This window comes from Kogia breviceps, chromosome 2 (genome assembly GCF_026419965.1).
Source record: "Kogia breviceps isolate mKogBre1 chromosome 2, mKogBre1 haplotype 1, whole genome shotgun sequence".
Taxonomy (NCBI): domain Eukaryota; kingdom Metazoa; phylum Chordata; class Mammalia; order Artiodactyla; family Physeteridae; genus Kogia; species Kogia breviceps.
In genome coordinates, this window is record NC_081311.1 from 26885256 (window position 1) to 26905114 (window position 19859).

Consider the following 19859-nt stretch of genomic DNA (forward strand, 5'->3'; position numbering starts at 1 on the left):
CATGTGGGATCTTCTCGGATCAGGGCTCAAACCTGTGTCCCCTGCATTGGCAGGTGGATTCTTAACCACCGCGCCACCAGGGAAGTCCGACAACACTTTTTTTGTGTTCAAAAGGAAGACTAGTTTAACTAAGGAGTTGTAGAAAAGAGGCAGAGTAGTACCAAGATAATGTTTCATGTGTATTTAATTTGTGTGAATCAGTCTCCTGAATCTGATGACTGATTAACTTCCTAAATTAAACCTCTAGACCTGCAACACTAAGGACCAAACCTGTTGTCATTGAAAACCCCCAGGATGGCTCCCAATAACCTCTGCCTCCTGTTATTCACACTCTTATGTAGTTCTCTCCCCATTTGTACCAGGGTTGGTCTGTGTAACCAATAAGATAAGGCAGAAGTGATGATAATGTCACTTCCAAGATTAGATGATAAAACGACTGAGGCTTCAGCCCAGGTGTTTTTGTTTCTCTCTCTCTCTCTGAACTCTTACTCTAGTGACAGCAGCGTGCCATGTTGTGAGCAGCCCCATGGAGAGTCCCATGTGGCAAAAAATTGAAGCCTCTGTCCAACAGGCATTGAAGAACTAAGGCTTGCCAATAACCGCTAGTGAAGCATATTCTCTAGCCCCAGTCAAATATCAAGATGACTGAAGACTTGGACAACAGTGTGACTACAACCTTGTGAGAGACCCTGAGCCAGTACCAACAGCTTACCCACTCCTGGATTCCTGACCCTCAGAAACTGATGGTAAAAAGATAAAAAAAAAAAAAAAAAAGAAACCAAGGGAGAAAACAAAAGTTTGTTGTCTAAGATTCTGAATTTGAGGGTATCTTGTTGCATAGTAATAGATAATTAATATACCTGGTTTACAGTTATTCTTTCAGGGAGATGCAAACTTCAGGCCCCAAACAACCCACATTTGAGGAATGGTTTACAGTCTTCAGCTTGCTGTCTCCTTGCAATATCCCTGGAAGAATTAGAAAAGTAGGGATTATTGTCCATTCTACTGAGGAAGAAATTGACGGTAAGGGAGGGTTAAACAATATGCCCAGGGACACACAGTGAATAGTGTAGACTATGTTTTCTTTGGTCCCCCTGTTCTTAGTAGTGTATCTTCCACTGTACTAAGCAGTTGCTTATGGAATGAATGAATAGGTTTCATCCCATTTAGTGGCAATGCTCTGAAGGGGCATGGACCCTTTTAGAAGGAACTATTCCCAAATATTGGCATGTGTAAGAACCAACTGAGGCACTTCTTTAAAATGCAGATTCCTAGATCCCTTTCCTCCAGACGTAATGTTTCCTCCACACAAGGATGGGGCCTTCTACATATTTATTTGGCCAAATCTGCCAAACTGATTTGGCAGAGAGAAGGATGGTAATGGTAAATGGTGATGGTGATGGTGATGGTAAATGGACAAGAAGGGAAGGAGTCACGTATTGGAGCAGGGAAAGATAAATCCTATCAGAATTCTTATAATCATTTAGTAAATGTTATAGGACACATATCAGGTTCTAGGCGCCCTCTTAGGTGCTGGGGACAGAGCCATCTTTTGCCATCTTGATGGAAAAAGATTTGTCCTTGAAAGAAAGAGCAATGTCAATGAGTATTTGAGGGAGTTTCAGGGGTAAGAGAAATGTGGGAGAAAATAGAGAAGGCCAAGGTCAAGGTCAGGAGAGGGAGTTGGATAGGACAGGTTCTAGGAGCTGGAAGAAGCAGGGAACCCACCTGCCCTAAAGCAGTCTAGCCCATTGTTTCTGCTGTCTGCCTCTCTGTGGGGCTCCTCTTCCCTTCTCCTTTCCTTACCACCTCACCTCTTCTCACTTCCCACTTTGCTTCATCCCCATGTCTAAAGTCCATCTTGCACTAATGACTGTATTTAAAAATACTGGAATGGGGCTTCCCTGGTGGCACAGTGGTTAAAAATCCGCCTGCCAATACAGGGGACACAGGTTCGAGCCCTGGTCCGGGAAGATCCCACATGCTGCGGGGCAACTGGGCCCGTGAGCCACAACTACTGAGCCTGTGAGTCTGAAGCCTGCACGTCTGGAGCCTGCGCGTCTGGAGCCTGCGTGTCTGGAGCCTGTGCTCCACAACAAGAGAGGCCCCGACGGTGAGAGGCCCGCGCACCGCGATGAAGAGTGGCCCCTGCTTGCCACAACTAGAGAAAGCCCTCGTGCAGAAACGAAGACCCAACACAGCCCAAAATAAATAAATAAATAAATAAAAATTTATTAAAAAAAAAATACTGGAATGCCACTGAATTATTCACTTTTTTTTTTTTTTTTTTGCCATGTCACATGGCATGCAGGATCTTAGTTCCCTGGCCGGGGATTGAACCCACGTCCCCTGCAGTGGAAGTGCAGAGTCTTAACCATTGGACCCCAGGGAAGTCCCTGCATTATTCACTTTAAAATGGTTAATTTATGTCATTTGATTTCACCTCAAAAAAAGAAAATACTGGACTTCCCTGGTGGCGCAGTGGTTAAGAATCCGCCTGCCAATGCAGGGGACAGGGGTTCGAGCCCTGGTCTGGGAAGATCCCACATGCTGCGGAGCAACTAAACCCGTGTGCCACAGCTACTAAGCCTGTATGCTGCAACTACTGAAACCCACACTCCTGGAGCCCGCGCTCCGCAGCTAGAGAAGCCACCGCAATGAGAAGTCTGCTTACCGCAACGAAGAGTAGCCCCCGCTCACTGCAACTGGAGAAACTCTGCCACAGCAACGAAGACCCAACGCATGCAAAAAAAAAAAAAGAAAATACTGGGTGCTCAAATCCATCCATCCAAATCAGCTAAGCCTGCCACCCTCCAGGACCTTGTCATTAAAGACCTTCCACATAGACTCACTGCCTCCCTACCACACCCCAGGGCTATCTGCCAGGCATCTGTGACTTCTCCCATTTTTGCCTGCAGCACAGTTTCCAGAGCTGCTCCAATGATGGTTTCCTCTACTTCCCCAGGCCTAGTCCAAACTAGAAGTAAGGCAGAAAAGAGCACTGGGTCAAGTACTTGTTAGCTGTGTGACCTTGGGCAAGTTACTTAACGTCCCTAAGCATGGTTCCTCAGGGAGGTGAATCCACTTAACTTAATCACCCATTCAACAGTATTGAGATAATATTTCCTTAAAGAAAATAGGACCAATAGATCAGCTGGGGTGGGAGCGAGAGGAGTACCTTCCCAGAGGAGGTGAAGGTGTAACTGAGGTTTAAAAGGCATTAACTAGTTAGTAGGCAAAGAAGACAGAGAAGAAAGTTTTACAGAACGTTTGAATTTATTAACCTTCCTGAATCTGTTTTCTTGCTTGTTTAATGGAGGTAACAGCACCGTCTTCCAAAGGTCATTATGAAAAGTAAATGAGATCTCAGGTGTGAAACTCCTAGCGCAGTACCTGGCACATAGTGTATACTCAACAAATGCTGTTTTTCTTCTTCCCAGCCTTCCACCTTCCACATGTGTAATCTAGGAGAAGGGAACCTTAGATTGAGAGGAGGCAAAGTCCCCTATTGGGTGGGTTATAAGCCCCTTTGTCCACTCAAGTGATTGGTGATCACCATGGAATCTGGCCAAGCTAGTTATTTGGAATGAGTGGCCTTAGGGGTGAGTGGTTACAGGATTGGGGTAAGGCAAATTCATAGACAGTGGAGAGTGAAAGGGGTCCAGCCAATTCAGCCCACTCCTGAAACTTTTGAAATAACCGATGACCTCCAAGAAAGCAGAAAGGAGCTAATGTGTATTGAGTACTGACTACATGGCTGGCATTGGGCTAGGCGACTGGGCATACATTTTCTCATTTGATTCTCATCAAGCTGCAGGTACCAATTACAGAAGGTAAAGCTAGAGTTCAGAATGGGGAAGTCAGTTGTCCCAGGTAATTTGCTAGCGAGGGGCAAAGCTGGAATTCAAACTGAGGTATCCAAAATTCCAGGCTAAGTTTCCGTTGCTTCAGGTTCCCTTTACTCCCTGTAGTGCTGACCTCTGCCCTGGGGAATGTGGGGAGGAGGTGGACACGGGCAGGGGATGCTGCCAAAGAAATAACTGTGTTAAGTGTGGATGGCTTCAGTCACATCCCTCTGCAGGCTTCTATCTCGCCCCCCGCTTGCCCCCCCAGAGGGTTGAGATAGGGAAAGCTAGGGGTCGGGGAATCCACAATGTGGATGGAATGCTGGAGTTAGTGAGAGGCTGTGCTTACAGTTCCCTTCCCCCACCCTTTCCTGAGCACAAGGGAGGGGATGCCCATCCCTGGGCAGGCCCTCTTTTCAACTCTCAGACTCTACATCTGCCCTTCGTTTCTTGCTCCCTCAGCAAAAGCTAAGGGGTCTCATAAACACTTAAGCTTCCACATCTGTAACCCTCCCCCATCCAGTCAAGCCAGCTGTGCAGACTCTGAGCAGGGGTGAGGGAACCTTCACAATCTCACCTAAGTAACAAAGGAAAGGAGGACCCTCCACCTAGTCTGGGCCAGACGCCCTAGAAAGGGGACACCAGGCCTGGTCCCCAGCACCTACTCCTGGAGCCCACCCTGAAGCTTAAAGAAGAGAAGCTAGCAGCTGGGGACCCCCCAGAAGGGAGGGGGCCAACTCTCTCTTCCAGACCACTCCCCTCCCCTCCCTCCTCCCAGCTAATAGGTATTTCCTGTTTATGAGGCAGCTAAGGCTGGGCTTTTGGGAAGGGATGGAGATGGAGATGTTGCCCCCCACCCCGGCTGGGTTAGGGAATCCTTGAGGAGCGCCTGGAGGTTGGGAAGCTCCTCCCTGGGGAAGGAGTGTTCCTTACTTTGACCATCCACTTCATCCTCCCTTCCACCCCACCCCCTCCAACTGAGGCCCCAGCCCCTGCGGGTAGGGGGCAATGGAAGGGTTTGCTTCCTGTTCTTCCCAGTCTCGGAGGCCCTCAAAGGAAAGCAGCTTCCAGGCGATTGGGGGGGGGGGGAGGGAGGCTGAAACTGGATGGAGAAAGGGGGAAGGGAGGAGAGCATCTTGACTGATGAGTCAGAGTCTGCAAGGGTAAAAGACAGCCTACGGATTCCTCCTCCCCAGACCAACCTGGCGGTCATTTCGCCGCCCGCCCTTCTCCCAGCAAAACACAGATCCCAGGCAATTAGGCGAGGGAGGGCCGGGGCCTCACCTAATTAACCCTTTTAGGTCCAGTCCCAACTGGTTTAGCAGGCAAGGGAGGGGTAATTAATTTAAGGGGGAGGTGAATTCAGGGGTTGCTACTAGAATTAAGATAGTGCTGCTTTCCTCACCCACGCTGGGGTGGGAGCGCATAACCAGGGGCCTCCAGATTAAGATTGGGGTCTCAGCAGAGAGCATGGGCGGAGGGTCGGCAGTCGCTTCCCTTCCCAGAGCGCGGCCGAGGGTGGAGAGAGAGCTACATCTCAAAGCCCACCCTGGCCCCGCCTCCCCCAGTCCCGGCTCCCGCTTCGGCTCCTCTAAGCTCCCAACCCAGCGGCGCCCGGAGGACGGACACCCAGCGTGAGGCTTCGCTTCCTCTCCCTTCCCCTCGCCCGCCCTCTCCTGGGTCTCTGCCTCGGTCTCCTTTTTTAAAAGCTGCGTCACAAGCACGCCGAACCCGGAGCGCTGCCGGCCCCTTGCCGCCCGCCGCCGCGCGGCGCACGCAAGTCGCCGCCCGCTGCGCCCTCGCCCGGGTCACTTTGACACTGCTCTCCCCGCCCACTAGCAGGCAATTAGCATATTAATAAAGCCCGGCCCAGCCCGACTAGGGCTGGTAAGCGGGCGCCTACGAGAGGGAGAGCGAGAGGGAGCGAGCGGCAGCGGCGGCGGCGTTGGCGGCGGGAAGGGCGGCGGGAAGGGCGGCGGGAGCGCACAGACACGCACACGCACACGCGCACACACAGACACACACTCCGGGGACGTACACCCGCGCGCACACACGCAGAGACAGCTCGCCTTCCTGCCTGGCTTCCTTCCTGTCTGTTCCACGCCTGACAGGCCCCTCACTGCAGCCAGGGGCCGCCCGCACCGGGCCGAGGCCGGGCCGGGCCAGCGGCGAGGACAGCGGGGGCCGCAGGCGGCGGCGGCGGCTCATGCCCGGCCTGTCCCCGCGCGGGGCGGGCACCGTGACTTGGCTGGGCCCCCAGCGGCGGGCGATGTGAAGATGTCAGTGGGCTGTGCCTGTCCTGGTGAGTGGGGCGCGCGGCCGTCCGGCCCCTCCCCGAACCCTCCCTGCCGATCCTTCACCCCTTGTTTGGTGAGAACTTGTGTTGGGGGCGTCGATGGCATGGCTGTGGTCGGAGGCTTGAGGGTGTGTGGGGCCTCAGTCGGGGGAAGGTTTTCCCCAACTGTGTAAATGCGCAGCAGCCCAGAGGCACGGGTAAGGGGCGCTAGGGTTAGCTTGTGTGTGTTTTTTGGTGGGGGAGGTTACTTAGGGAGGGGTTTTGGGGGGGCTGAAATTCCCAGAATTCCAGGGTGTTAGCCAATCAGAAGTGAGTCTGGACTTTTGACCCCCCCCCCTCAGGTCATCATACAGTTGTGATTGGCTGGTTTGGGTTGCCCCCCCCCTTCCTTGCTGCTTATTCCCTCTTACCTATTCTGTGACACCTCCCTCCAGCCTGTTTCTGAGGACCCTGTATGGGGGGAGGGATTGATTGGGGGCCATCTTGCCCCCCTCCAAATTATCCTGTTCGTTGCCAGAGAAGGTTGGCCCTCCTGAGGGACACGAGGTCCTCCTGGGGTGTGGGGGGCAGATAATTGGGCCCTTGGGTCTGGCATCTTCGCCCTAGTGGGAGGGGGAATGTGGCAGCCCCAGGCAAGCTAGGAAATAAGAGTGACTTGTGAGAGTTGAATTGAGGGGAGCGATGCTTGACCCCAATGAGAGGATTTAGGTTCAGATCCCTGCCTCCTCCAAAACACATCAGCTCTTGCCAGTGACAGCCTGGGTCTGAGTTCTTTCCTAGGGAGGAGGAAGGCCTAGGTCTGAGTTCTTTTCTGCTGCCAGGAAGAAGGAGAGGGGCCTTGTGACTGGAGAGGTGGTCTTCAGAGGGCCTCAGAACACGGTTTATATCCATCCCCAGGACTCTGGGTTCTTGAATTATCTGCAGGACCCCGTCCTGTCCCAGGCAGGAGTTAGCTATCTTTGGAAAGTCAGGTATTCCTGAATCTAGCCTGGTTTGGATCCTTTGCCCCTCCAAATGCCCTGTTCTCTGGGAGGCCCATACCCCACAACTGGTAACCCCCCTCCCCCCAGCATACATCCCCAAGGGAAGCTGCCAGTGCGGAAGCTTCCTTGAAAATCATGTGACCCAGGCCAAAGCTTCGCTGGGCTGGGCACACACTTAAAGTGCCTGCTGAGGCTGACGTTTAAGGGGCATGGGGCCCAGAGAGAGGGCTAGTAGAGCCTAAGAATCCTGGAATATCCAGGTGTGGGAACCCCTGGCTCCTGCTGCAGAGGGTCGGGGAGAGGAGGAGAGGGAAGAGCCTGCCAAGCTGGAATCCTGCCTGGCCCCATCATTCGTCCTCCTACCAGCTTGGTGTGTGTGTTTGTGTATTTCCTTTACAATTGCCCCATGCTGAGTACCCTGTTCAGATCCATCCATTCTCTGAGTCCATCCCATGGCCTTGATCCTCCATCACCATACATAAGCATAGCTAAAGGGCTGAGTCTTAAATATGATTATTAGTGCCTACAAATAGTGAGCAGGAGGTGAGTATGGAAGGGTTGTCAGGCTGGAGGTAGATGGGAGGTTGATCTTAAAGTTGAGGTAGGGTGCCTGGTCCTGTAGAAGGGAGAAAGTTTCCCTCTCAGTCTCTCTGGGAACAGCATGGGTACAGAAGAGGACCTGTATGTGTGAGGGGGGACAACTTAAGGCAGTGCCCTGAAAGGTATGTTCCTTTTGTGTGTCTGGTGATCTGGTTGGGGGAGAGGGGGCCTAAGATGGCCGAGAGTGGGGAATCTTTTTCCTGAATGTGAGGAAGTCTTACAGATTGATGCCCCAGAGGATGGATGGAGGTTAGTCTTCAAGGAGAACCACTTGGGGAGGGGCATGAAAGTGGCCTGGGGGTGAGAAATGGTAGGATTTGGGGTAAGGGAGGGCACCAGCTTGCATGGGTGTGTGTGAGCACATGGCTGAACACAGGGACCCCGTGGCAGCATGTCCAGTCCAGGCCTAAAGACCACCCCCCCGCAACCTGAGCAGCCCTGGGGTGGGGGCCCAGGCGCCCTGGCAGGCTGCCTGCCTGCTGCCTGCCTGCCTGCCTGCCTGCCTGAGTCTCTCCTTTGTGCTCTGCTGTCTCCCGGCTCCTCCTCCCCCAGCCCGGCAGAGACAGCACATGCCTCACACATGTGACTGAGGGAAGCCAGAGCACGCAGACCCACACACATGCACATGCAGAAGGAAACACTACAAGATACACACACATACACACATCTAGCTCCCATAGTGCTCCTGGGGTGCGTAGTAGCTTCTGGGGCTTTGGTCACGAGCAGGGAGAACCTCTGCTAAGGGACATCATCCTGGGCAGGGCAGGTTGCTGAGGGGGCCAGGGACTGTCTGGGGCAGCATGTGGCTCAGAAGGGTTAAGGTAGGGAGGAGTAGGGGGAGGGGAGGAGGCAGCAGTGGTGGCGGCTGGGAGCCAGGAGAGGAGGATGGCAGAGTGCCAGGCCAACGGGAGGCCGGGCACAGACAAAGGAAGGGGGGCAGGCACACTGGAGGCCTGGGTCAGGGAGCCCCAGGGGCCCAGGCAGGGGGCAGTGCTGGTACCTTATCCTGTGGGCTGGGGCGGGCTGCTCCCCTTCAGAATTCCCACCTCCAGGAGGGGTGCTCTTGCTCTTCCCTCCCTCATCACCTTTGTCAGTCTTTGCTGCTCCCTGCTTTCTCCCCACCCCACCTCCCACCAATTTTAGAGCCTTCTAACTCTGAGTTGCTCTCTTTAGTTGGACCTCATCTGCCCCTGTGCAAGTGGGAGAATTAAGTCCGAACTGAGAGAGGAGCAGAACTTGCTGGAGAAGGGGAACTAGGAGAGGGCCCATTTTGAATGATATGCCAGGGTCTGGATACATCTTGGTATTTAGGGGCCCTTCTCCCTGAAATTTGAGGAGACAGACTGGGTGGGGGTTCTGAGTTCTGAACTGGACACTGAAGCCGGAGCACAAGACTGTCTCCCCTCCCCAAGTAGATAGTCATTTGGGGCCTGGAGTGACCATTCCTTGGAGGGGGCAGACAGTAGGAATGGCTGCAGTGCCCCAGGGCTGGGCTTGTGTGAGTGGGGTTAGAACCAGGGTTCCAGCCTCAGGCCCTCCTGACTCACTGTAATCTGTGTAAGTTAGGATAATAGGCCCTGGATGCTATTAGGATCTCTTGAGGTACTGCCTGTGCATGTGCTTTGGAAAGTTTAGAGGCACAAAACAAATGACAGTAATTGTCCTGTCAGTGGGGGAAGAATGTAGTTATCCCAGAGTTGGGCTGTAAATTTGGGAGTCAGGACAAGTATCTCAAGTCCTGGTGGTAGGCAGTATGATGATAGGCATTCTGGCTGAATAGTATAGATTTCGATAGGTTTATGAAAGCCAGGGTGTATCATATGGCCAGGCCATGATGGAGAATGGTGTGCAGATTTCAGAGGGGGTGGGATTAGTCCCTGGGTAACAAATGGTCAGGGTATGTGTGTAGCAGTCTGTCAAAGGTTCAGGAGGTATAATGCAGTTTTGAGGTGTGTCTTGGGACTTGGGACATGTGCGTCACAGGTCCCACTATGTATGTGTGTGTGTCCTGGGTTTGGGTTTATTTGGGGTTTGAGGTATATCACAGGTTGAAGTGTGTATCAGGTATGGATTTGTGTGACAGTGAGCTGTGTTAATTGTGTGTGGAGGATGTTCACAGAGCCAGGTGCAATAGTATTATTATTGCACAGTCAGCTGGTGTGTATGCCATCCTGTTGTGGGGCTGTGTGAGAGTCTGGTTGGGGGGGGTGGGAATAGAAAGCTGAGACTCAAATTGCAAAGAAGGAGGAAGTCCTTACTGCCCCCCACTTCCCATGTGAGTGTGTGTGTGTGTGTGTATGTGTGTGTGTGTTTCTGTCCAGGTAGTAGGGCGTGGACCACTATCCAAGTTTTAGAAAAACCCCCTCTCTTGGGCTTCCCCCCTTGCATTGGAGAACACCCTGGTAACCATATACCGTTTTTTCCTAGGGTTTGGGGGAGGATTCAGCAGCAGACTAGACCCCTTCTGGGGACCCTCAGATGGGCAAGTTTGCCTTCCTGAGCTCTAACAGAGCCCCTTTCCCTTGCACCCACGTGCCTCAGGTGGTGGTGGTGGTGGTGGTGGTGGTGATAATGGGTGGGTGGGGGGAAGGAGGCTTCCTGCAAAGGCAGTCAGCATTTGGAACTAAGCTGGGTTGGGGGCAGGGAACCTGGAGTGTCCCCCTCCTTCCAATCAGTGTTTACAGGCTAAAGTCTGAGTGTGTCTCTGTCAAAAATAACCCCCTGGAGCCTCCCCCCAGCTGCTCTGGGATTTCACCAGCCAAGGGTGGCTGCCCAGGCCAGCCTTCGACCCGAGAGATCACTAGGGAGAGGAAGAGAGATTTGGGGGATGTTTGGGAGGCCGTTAGAAGATACTAGGAGTCTCCAGAGAGGAAGAGTGCCCTCCTCCATCCCTGCCTGTGGCTTGGGCTCCCCAGCTCACCCCTGAGCACCCCGCTTGGGGCTTGGGAGCGGCATTCCAGTTCCTGGCTCCCACAGCCCTCCCTTCCATCCCGGTCTCTCCAGACCCAGTCTCTTCTGTCTCCCTCTCTCCGGCCTGTCCCCTGTCTCTCCCAGTCTCTGTCTCTCTTTTGTTTTTCTCAGCAGTCCTCCCTGCCTGCCTCCCTCTCTCAAGCTCCCTCCCTCCCCTCTCTCCCTCTTCCTCTTTCCTCGCAGGGAGGGGGCGGGGCCGGTGGGGGCAGCTCCACCCTCCGCCCGCCCTGGGGCCTCATTCTGAGGGAGGCTCGGAGAGAGCCAGCGGGGAGGGAGGGAGAGAAAGGGAGAAAAGGAAGGGAGCCGGCGGGCGCTGCGTGTGTCTGTGCGTGTGCGAGTGTGAGTGAGTGTGAGTGCCGGGCCCTGCCTCTGCTGGTGCCCCGGCGGAGGGGCCTGCTGGCCTGGGGAGGGCGGGCGGGCTGCTTGGAGGCAGAGGCAGAGGCGGCGGCGGGGAGAGCAGAGGAGGAGGAGGAGGAGGAGGAGAGGAAAGCGGAGCAGCCATTGTTGAGGGAAACCTTGCAAACAAAGAAGGCTCCGGACTCCCCGCGGCCCCCCGCCCCCCAGGCCGGCCCCCTGGCCCCGGGTCCCCAGCCCAGTGGCCATTGTAACTTTCCCCCGGGGCTGTGGCCGCCGTGGGGCGGGCCGAGGCCGTGCGTGCGAGTCTTTGTGCAGCCCGCGGAGTGGAACTCCCAGCCAGGCCTGCCTGTCCCACTCGGGACATGAGCGGCTGAAGTTGGCCCCCCCTCAGGCCTCACCCCTGCCAGGGCCCCTCTGGGCTCCCAGCCGCTCCCCGCACCTCTCCTGGCCCCCTCAGTTCTCCCAGGTAAGTCTGGGCACCCTGCAAGCCTGTTGGGGGTGGGTGAAAGGTCCTCCATCTGGCCCGGGCCTGGTATGCTGGCTGTGAGAGAGGTGACCCAGCTCATAGAGGAGAGGACTCTCGGGCCTGCTGACCTCTGGTCAGCCCCCAAAGGGAGGGGGCCTGCCCTCGGGTCAGGTTGGTTACCATGGAAATACCCAGCTGGAGGTGCCCCCCTAGGCCACAGGATGCATCTTCCATTCTGAGAAAACTTTACTAGTTCTGGGCTCTTCCTCTCTCCTCCCCCTTCCTAAGGGCTCCCAGGTTGCTAGAGGTGGGAGACAGGACTCTGCCTGACTCCAAGACTGGATGACACATCCACCCCCTCACCCCCACCCCCACGTTGCTCCCTCTACCCCTGCTGCTGGGGACAGGCAGCAGCAGGGACAGATGGTCTGGGTGATGTCCCCTCCCCTTCTCTTCTCACTCCCCAGCCCTTGTGCTGGGACTACTGGGAGTTGCTATGGCTCTGGAGAGATGCTGAGTTTATTTGTGTCCATTCACTGGTCGTGTAAATAGAGGCCCCAAAGCTTTGGGCTTCAGCTCCTCAGTACTGTTACCTAGCCCCAGGCAATGCCTGTCATTTCTCGAGTGAGAAATTGAAGCTCTGAAACTTTTTTCAGAGTTAGAGAGGAACCCTGGTGTCTTGCCTCCCTTCTCTTTAGGGTCTTGAGCTGATACATTTCAAGTGGCCCTGAAACTGAGGGTCAGGGGCAGTAATGCTTTTGGGGAAAGGAGGGCCTAGGTAGGAGATGAGGGCCAGGTCTAATAATCTAGACCACTGGGTGCATTGCCCAGACCTGGCTTCTGGTTGCTAGTGTGAGCTTTGACTTCCTATATGGCCTTGTCCACCTGTCTGTGGAGTGGGGGGACTTGGGGTTGGGTGGGACTGTTTCTTTCCTGAGGACACATGCTCCTCATTCAGTCCTGACTGGCATGTGAAAGCTGTGTATGTCATGCTGGGAGCATGTGGATGTGGCCTGTGAGAGCTCATGGCATGGGGCAAGGGCCTGTTGCAGGCATCCTGATCCTGCCTGGGGCCGATGGGTCCCAGCCCTTGGTAGGCATGTTGGGGCGAGCTGAGGGTGCAAGCCTGCTAGGCAGGATGAGGCACACGCGTGTGCAGGTACACACAGGCTCTGAGTCTTGGCACCTTCGGGGACGGTGGAGGGTAGGCCTCTCTGGGACCCTCCTTTGGCCCATATTGTGAGGAGGGGACCAAGGGGAGAGAATTAAATGGTACATGTTGGCACAGCGTCTTCCTTTGTATCTTCCTCCCAAGGAACAAAATCGATTTTGTATCTAAATTGGAGATGGGGCTCAGATACAGCCAATACAGCTACCCTTACAAATGAAATCAAGTTTGGGGGACATGAGGAAGCAGCTGTGACTAGGACTCTGCTTCACGTTCTCCTCCTGTCTGGTGGGGAGGGGAAAAGTGGCATTGCGGGGCTACCTGGCTCTCACCTAGCTATATGAATGTAACACTTCTTCCAGTCAGGTAATAGTAGAGCAGGAGTAGAACTGTGTGGTGCTTCTGAGTGAGGTGGAGAGGGGACACATGAGCACATGCACAGATACACACAAGCAGAGACCCTGTCTAGTTAACCACTTGCCTCCTAGACTGAGCCCCTGAAACCTAGGCTCCTTCCCTGGGGCTTCTTATTTTCTGTTTGTAACTAGAGTGGGATCCATTGGAGGCCCGTTTACCTCCCTCCCCCACTGCAAGTCTAAGGAGAGAAAAGGGGTTGAGGCTTTGGGTTTCTGGTTTGGAGACAATACTAGACCCATGGTGGGTGTGTGGGGGGGGGGCTGGGCTGATAAGGTAGTGGCCGTTGGTGGGAGAGGCAGAAGGCCCAACTGGTTATCTGGTGGGCGGCAGCCAGCAGGCACTCCCCCCACCACCTTTATCTTTCTCTCCCCTGCCCTCCTGAGACCCTGGGGGTGGAGAAGGAGCAGGGAGTTGGCAAAATCCCCCTTTACCCTCCCCCAACCTGGTCTCCAGAGGGCAATAGAGGGGTGGAAATACTATAGGATATGGGAATCAGAAGACTAGGCTTAAGTCCTAAAATCTTGGTGAGTCCCTTTGACCTTTTAGTTGCTTCATTTATAAAATAGGAATGTCACACTCGACACTGCTACCTCACAAGGTTGTGATAATGATAAAACAAAATAATATAGATGAAAAGGGAGTTTATCAAAATTTTAGATTCTAATGTTTAGATATTTATTTATCCTATGGTATTGACATTTCTTCCCAGGTTCAATTCTGTCATCCAGGGCTCAGCCACATGAAGAAATGGGGTCTTGGGTATTAGGGCTGAGAACTAGTTTCTTAATAAAACAAGATTGGAGCCAGATTTAGAAGCTGGGATAGGTGCTCCCTGGGGTAGTAGTCTCCCTCCCCTAGTGCCCTCAGGGGCTCCAGAAGACCAGTCCCTGTGCATACAGTCTAGCAGACTTCCAGGAGCACTGCCAAGAGGGACTCAGGAGACCCCTTCTTTCTTTCCCTTCTAGGTTGTTCCTCAAAGTCATTCAAGCTGTACTCGCCCAAGGAGCCCCCGAACGGCAACGCCTTCCCCCCCTTCCATCCCGGCACCATGCTAGATCGGGATGTGGGGTGAGTTTCTTGTCCACTTCCTGTTCCTTCCCCAGATGGCATCCTGCCTGAAAAGGGGAGGGAGTGACACCCCTCAATAATTCCTGTCTTCCACCCCCATTCTCATAGCCTCTTCCCTTACACAGCCCAACTCCCATGTACCCGCCTACCTACCTGGAGCCTGGGATTGGGTAAGTGAAGCCCAGTGGGGAGGTTGGTGCTTTCCATTACAGGGGTGAAGGCGGAGGTGGTGGGGGGAGGCTCTGCTCCTACTGATCTCCCTTCTTCACTTCCCCCAGGAGGCACACACCATATGGCAACCAAACTGACTACAGGATATTCGAGCTTAACAAACGGCTTCAAAACTGGACAGAGGTATAGCCAGGGGAAAGGAGCTTGGAGGGAGAGGGCCATCTGGGTACCCCTGTGGCATGTCTCCTGACACACACACCCCTCCCTGCGCTTCTTAGGAGTGTGACAATCTCTGGTGGGATGCTTTCACAACTGAGTTCTTTGAGGATGATGCCATGTTAACCATCACTTTCTGCCTGGAGGATGGACCAAAGAGATATAGTGAGTGACCTCTGTGGGTCCTGCCAGTGCTGCTGTAAGAGCGTACATCTCCTGTGTCCTTCTAAGATCTGGGCGTGGGTATTTGTCCCAGGGGATCTGTCTTGGCAGGGGTGGTATCTGCCTGACCACTTCTGAGATCCTTCTGTTCTGAAGAGTTTGTCCCATCTCTGCAGCCATTGGCCGGACCCTGATCCCACGCTACTTCCGCAGCATCTTTGAGGGGGGTGCTACGGAGCTCTACTATGTACTTAAGCACCCCAAGGAGGCATTCCACAGCAACTTTGTTTCCCTCGACTGTGACCAGGGCAGCATGGTGACCCAGCATGGCAAACCTATGTTCACCCAGGTCAGCACCCAGCTGGATGTGGACCACTGAAGTACCTGGGTTTGATTCCCCTTCTGGCTCCCAAAAATGTACTTGGCTTTTCCCCAGGGAGGCATAATGAGAAGTGGCAAGATACACAGGGAGGGCAGGCATGCTGCAGTATTCAGCAGACATGTATTGAGTTTGTACATGCCAGTTTTGTGGGCTGCAGGGAGACACCAGTGAACAAGAGCCTGTCCTCATGGAGCTTATGGCCGACGAGTGTATCACTAGCTACAAGAGGAGAGGACAGGAATTCATTAAGCGTTTCTACTGTGTGTGTGTGTGTGTGTGTGTGTGTGTGTGTGTGTGCATGCATGTGCGTGCCAGTGTGGCGGGTATATGAGGAGATGGTCCGTGTCAGTTATGCACCCAGATTTCTGTTCAGGTGGCAGGAGTGTGTGCAGTGGGAGAATCATGAGGAAACAGGAACCAGTATACTTTGGGGTATGTGGGGAGGTGGGCAGACTTGTGACAAGCTTGTTTCCAGGTTTGTGTGGAGGGCCGGTTGTACCTGGAGTTCATGTTTGATGACATGATGCGGATAAAGACGTGGCACTTCAGCATCCGGCAGCACCGAGAGCTCATCCCCCGCAGCATCCTTGCCATGCATGTGAGTTGTGCACAGGACCTAAGCCACAAGGCTGAGGGCAGGCAGCGGGAAGGGTGGCACGAGGTCCGCCATTACCCGCCAGTGGCCCTAGACAGGGTTGAAGTTTATCCATCTGAAAAATGGGGTTGCATATAGTAGCCCCTCTTCTCTTTCAGGGGTGTCACGAGGCTAAGATGATAGGGCAGGTGAGCAGAGGCAACCCAGGTGCTAGTATTCTTACCTTTCTCCTTCTCTAGGCCCAGGACCCCCAGATGTTGGATCAGCTCTCCAAAAACATCACCCGGTGTGGGCTGTCCAATTCCACTCTCAACTACCTCCGAGTGAGTCTCTGGTCGTCCAATTTCTGCCCCATCCCATTTGGTGTCCACTCCATGTCTGTCCCCTGACAAGCCACTAACTGGTCTCCCCCCAGCTCTGTGTGATACTCGAGCCCATGCAGGAGCTCATGTCCCGCCACAAGACCTACAGCCTCAGCCCCCGTGACTGTCTCAAGACCTGCCTCTTCCAGAAGTGGCAGCGCATGGTAGCACCCCCTGGTGAGTGCCTTGCACCTGCACCTGCTCTTAGCAGTATCTGATGCTGCTTCCCCAAGGCTGTATCGCTGTCTCCTCACAAAGCCCTTTCCTCTTTCCTGGGTCTGCAAGATTGGGATCAGGGTAGGCTCAGGCTCCTTAGGAGCCAGAATGGGGAATAAGGGTCCCAGGGCCCTACCCCACCTGAGCCTCCTTTCCCTGGCACAGCGGAGCCTGCACGGCAGCAGCCCAGCAAACGGCGGAAAAGGAAGATGTCAGGGGGCAGCACCATGAGCTCGGGGGGCGGCAACACCAACAACAGCAACAGCAAGAAGAAAAGCCCAGCCAGCACCTTCGCCCTCTCCAGCCAGGTACCTGTAAGCATCTCGGCTTTCTTCTCTCTTCTGGGCTGCCCCACTGCTGGCCCCTGACCCTTGACCCTTGACCCTGTCCCATCCTGAGCTCACTAGCAGACATAGAAACAAAGACAGTTTTTCCTAGTGTACTTTGCCGTCTTGGGCTGACTCTTGTCCCTGATGACAGTCCTTGTCACATGCATGATTGTGATCACACAGACTGAGACGTAGCAATGTACGACATTAAGGGACAGAGACAGCCATGGGAATGTATGGACATAAAGAACAGACAGCTTAGGGGTACACAGACCACCAGAGAGACACACACTGACAGAGGGACACACAGACTTGAATGTGTGCAAATCTAGAATACATACACAAACATACATTTCCCCACCGGTGTTTTTGATCTGCTCCCTCTCTCTTACATTGGACAGAAGTTCAGGAGCCCCCTAAAATTTTGGAGAGATGGACTAGGGAGCTAGAGGAGTAGACTGACTTCTCCCAGAATCCAGTGGATATAGGTTAAAGGCTGTGATGCTTTGCAGTCCTTCAGTGGGAAGTATTCCAGGGGCGGAGGGTATCAGAGGAGTTGGGGTTTTAAATTGGGGTATGAGTGGGGGTGTGTGGGGTTGAGTTTCCTGGGTGGGTGTTGGGGCTCTAGGGGTATCTGCTGCCCTGGGCCGGGCGAGCCCCTGCCCCGATTATGTTTGGGGACCTCCGCCACTCTCAGGATGTGATGGTGGTGGGGGAGCCCACCCTGATGGGCGGGGAGTTCGGGGACGAGGACGAGAGGCTCATCACCCGGCTGGAGAACACCCAGTTTGACGCGGCCAACGGCATTGACGACGAGGACAGCTTTAACAACTCCCCTGCCCTGGGCGCCAACAGCCCCTGGAACAGCAAGCCTCCGTCCAGCCAAGAGAGCAAATCGGAGAACCCCACGTCACAGGCCTCCCAGTAAAGGCCTTGCCATGGCCACCGCCACCCAGCACTCTGCCTGTCTGCCCCACCCCTCGAAGCCCCAGGGAGCAGAAGACAGAATGAAGAGACTGAGCATCTAAAGTGGGCAGCCTCATCCACCCGCTTCAGGGAGGAACTGGACTCACTGGGGGCAGGTGCCAAGATTTGCCCCCCAGTGGCCCTGGGCTGGGGCTGGCCTCTGCAGAGCCTTTTGGGGGAAGCGGGTACTCATGTGGATGCCTATGTGGACCCTGGGCCTCTGAGAAATGCCCTGACCACCTCCCAGGGCATTTGCCTCCATCCTCACCCCAGGTTCTGGGTTCCCCCATCCTCCTGACTCCACCCTCTTCAAGCCTGGGGTTGTCTATGCCCACAGCCCTTAGGGACTTAAAAGTTGTGGGGCTTGGTTGAATGCCCCTCCTCCAAACCTTCCCCTTAGGTGGCTGGTAGTAGAGGGGTAAAGCTCTGGGCTCCTCCCTTCTGCCACCTATCCCAGCTCCAAGTTTTTTAAAAAATAATATTATTAAAAATGTAAGTTTAAAAAAAATCACTCATGTCCCCTATTTCCCCTTATTAAAGGTCCAGCTACCTCCCTATGCCTAGCAGATGGGGAGCTTAGGGCCCATATGGAGGTAGGGGGGTATGCATTACCATTTTACACAGTTTGAGAGCTTCAGACCAAGGAGACACTTTGCCATCTCTCTTCCCTTTTCCTCTGGGGTGACTGGAGTTGGGGAAGGCATGCCATGAGGGTAGGGCGCCATTGATGGGCCTCACTTTTGTGACAGCCCCCTGCCGTTGTCTCTGTCTCCCCATCCTCTAGGACTCTGGCCTGCCCTCCTAATGCTTGTGACTCCTTCTATCCCAGCCCCCAACCCCCTCCCTCCACGGTGTGTATATTCTTTACAAGTCCTCCACTAGAGCAGCTGTCTTGGATGGGGGGAGGGGGAGGCTCCCTCCCTTAGGGAGTGTGGAGGGAAGGGAGCAGCCTTGTTTGTCACTGTGTTTTTTGTTTTGTCTCAGTTGGGCAGGCATGGGTGGAGGAGGGGTTCATCCACTCTCCAGTACTCTCTTTCCCCAACCCCTCAGACTGCATATCTAGTCCTCCCCTGCCCTTCAAGGAGGGGTAGAAGCCGCTGAGGGTGTCCCAGCTCTGAGTCCACCAGGGAGCAATAGGCTTTTGTCATCCAGCTGAAGTAAAGGCTCTTCATCTCCCAATATCTCCTCTCTCCCCTTCTTCATAGAAGGACAGGGGAGGCAGCCAGGATCCTCAGCTCTGTTTCACAATTGGACATGTGGAGGCTCCAGGCCCAGGGTGAGGCCGAGAGCAGGGTCCCATGAGTCTGGACCCAGCTCTGTGGCTTCGCTGCCTTCTCCTGTGGCCAGTTCCAGAAGTGTTAGCACCACCTCTCTCCCCACTCTTCCTTCTGGATTCTGGGGTCCCCCACACCCTGTTTCCTCTACTCCAGCTGCCACTTTTGGAAGGATATTGTGTCAGGAGCTGAGGGAAGGGGTAGGGAAGGTGGATGTCCCACCCCGCCCGCTGTAATGCCTTTTTTTTTTTTTTTTTTTTTTTTTTTTTTGGGCCATTTGAGTCATGTATGGTACAGATCAATAAAGAGACTTTTTGGTTTGAGAGTGTCTTGGTTAGTCATTGATGCCTATAATGACTCAGTCCAAGGCAGTCTTTTTCCCCTCCTTCCTGCAGGCCCTAACACCAGTCATTGGGGAAGAGGCATGAATTGGGCTTGTGAATTCCCCCTCACTCCCATCTCACATTTCTCCTCAGTCTTCTTGTGGTGTTCTTGATGTGTCCCAGGCTGCGCTGTATTCCTCAAAAGTTGACTTCCCAGCCCCTCCCAGGACTATTGTTCCTCACCCCTAACTGTCATGGGGCGGGCTGCCAGACAGGTGGTGGTCCTCTGCAGGCTGGCTTCCTGGGATAGATAGCCCTGGATTAGGCTGTTGGGGGAGTGGTGGAGGAAGGGGTCCTTGCCTAGGAGGGGGCTTGGATTGGAGGAGCTTTGGGTGGTTAGAATGCTTGGGAGACTCAGTCCTGTTTTTGTCAAACTCCTACTCCTACCTGGCCTCTAGCTTACCAGCCCAGCTGAGATCTGAACTAGTCTCCTCTGGTGTTAGGTCCCTGGGTGGGGAAGCAGGAGAGTAGTGGGGTTGTCTCCTTGCTGACTTTGGGCTGAGGCACAGAGAGAGGAGGATGCTTAAGCACTATCGCTAGGGGACAGCCTGAAGCTCCACAGAGAGATGGTATGAGGAATAGGGCACTTTTCAGACGCCTTTCCAGGTAGTTATTCTCCCTGATTCCACTCCT

The 19859-nt window shown here is 54.2% G+C and overlaps 1 protein-coding gene across 5 annotated transcripts; it reads left to right on the forward strand.

Annotated features, from left to right (window-relative positions):
- The first annotated feature begins 6005 nt into the window (after positions 1 to 6005).
- Positions 6006 to 18080, forward strand: LDB1 (LIM domain binding 1). 5 transcript variants are annotated; one of them, XM_059054139.2, is made up of 11 exons: positions 6006 to 6147; positions 14068 to 14170; positions 14296 to 14340; positions 14449 to 14524; positions 14620 to 14722; positions 14896 to 15068; positions 15577 to 15699; positions 15936 to 16019; positions 16112 to 16235; positions 16440 to 16588; positions 17301 to 18080. In XM_059054139.2, the coding sequence occupies exons 1-11, from the start codon at positions 6123 to 6125 to the stop codon at positions 17529 to 17531; spliced, it is 1236 nt and encodes a 411-aa protein (XP_058910122.1). In that variant the 5' UTR covers positions 6006 to 6122; the 3' UTR covers positions 17532 to 18080. The 5 variants fall into 5 exon arrangements, with proteins under 5 accessions (XP_058910122.1, XP_058910123.1, XP_058910125.1 ...); XM_059054140.2 differs by having other exon boundaries at positions 6029 to 6147; positions 16440 to 16582; positions 17301 to 17629; XM_059054142.2 differs by lacking the exon at positions 6006 to 6147 and adding an exon at positions 10932 to 11517.
- Positions 18081 to 19859: the final 1779 nt, after the last annotated feature.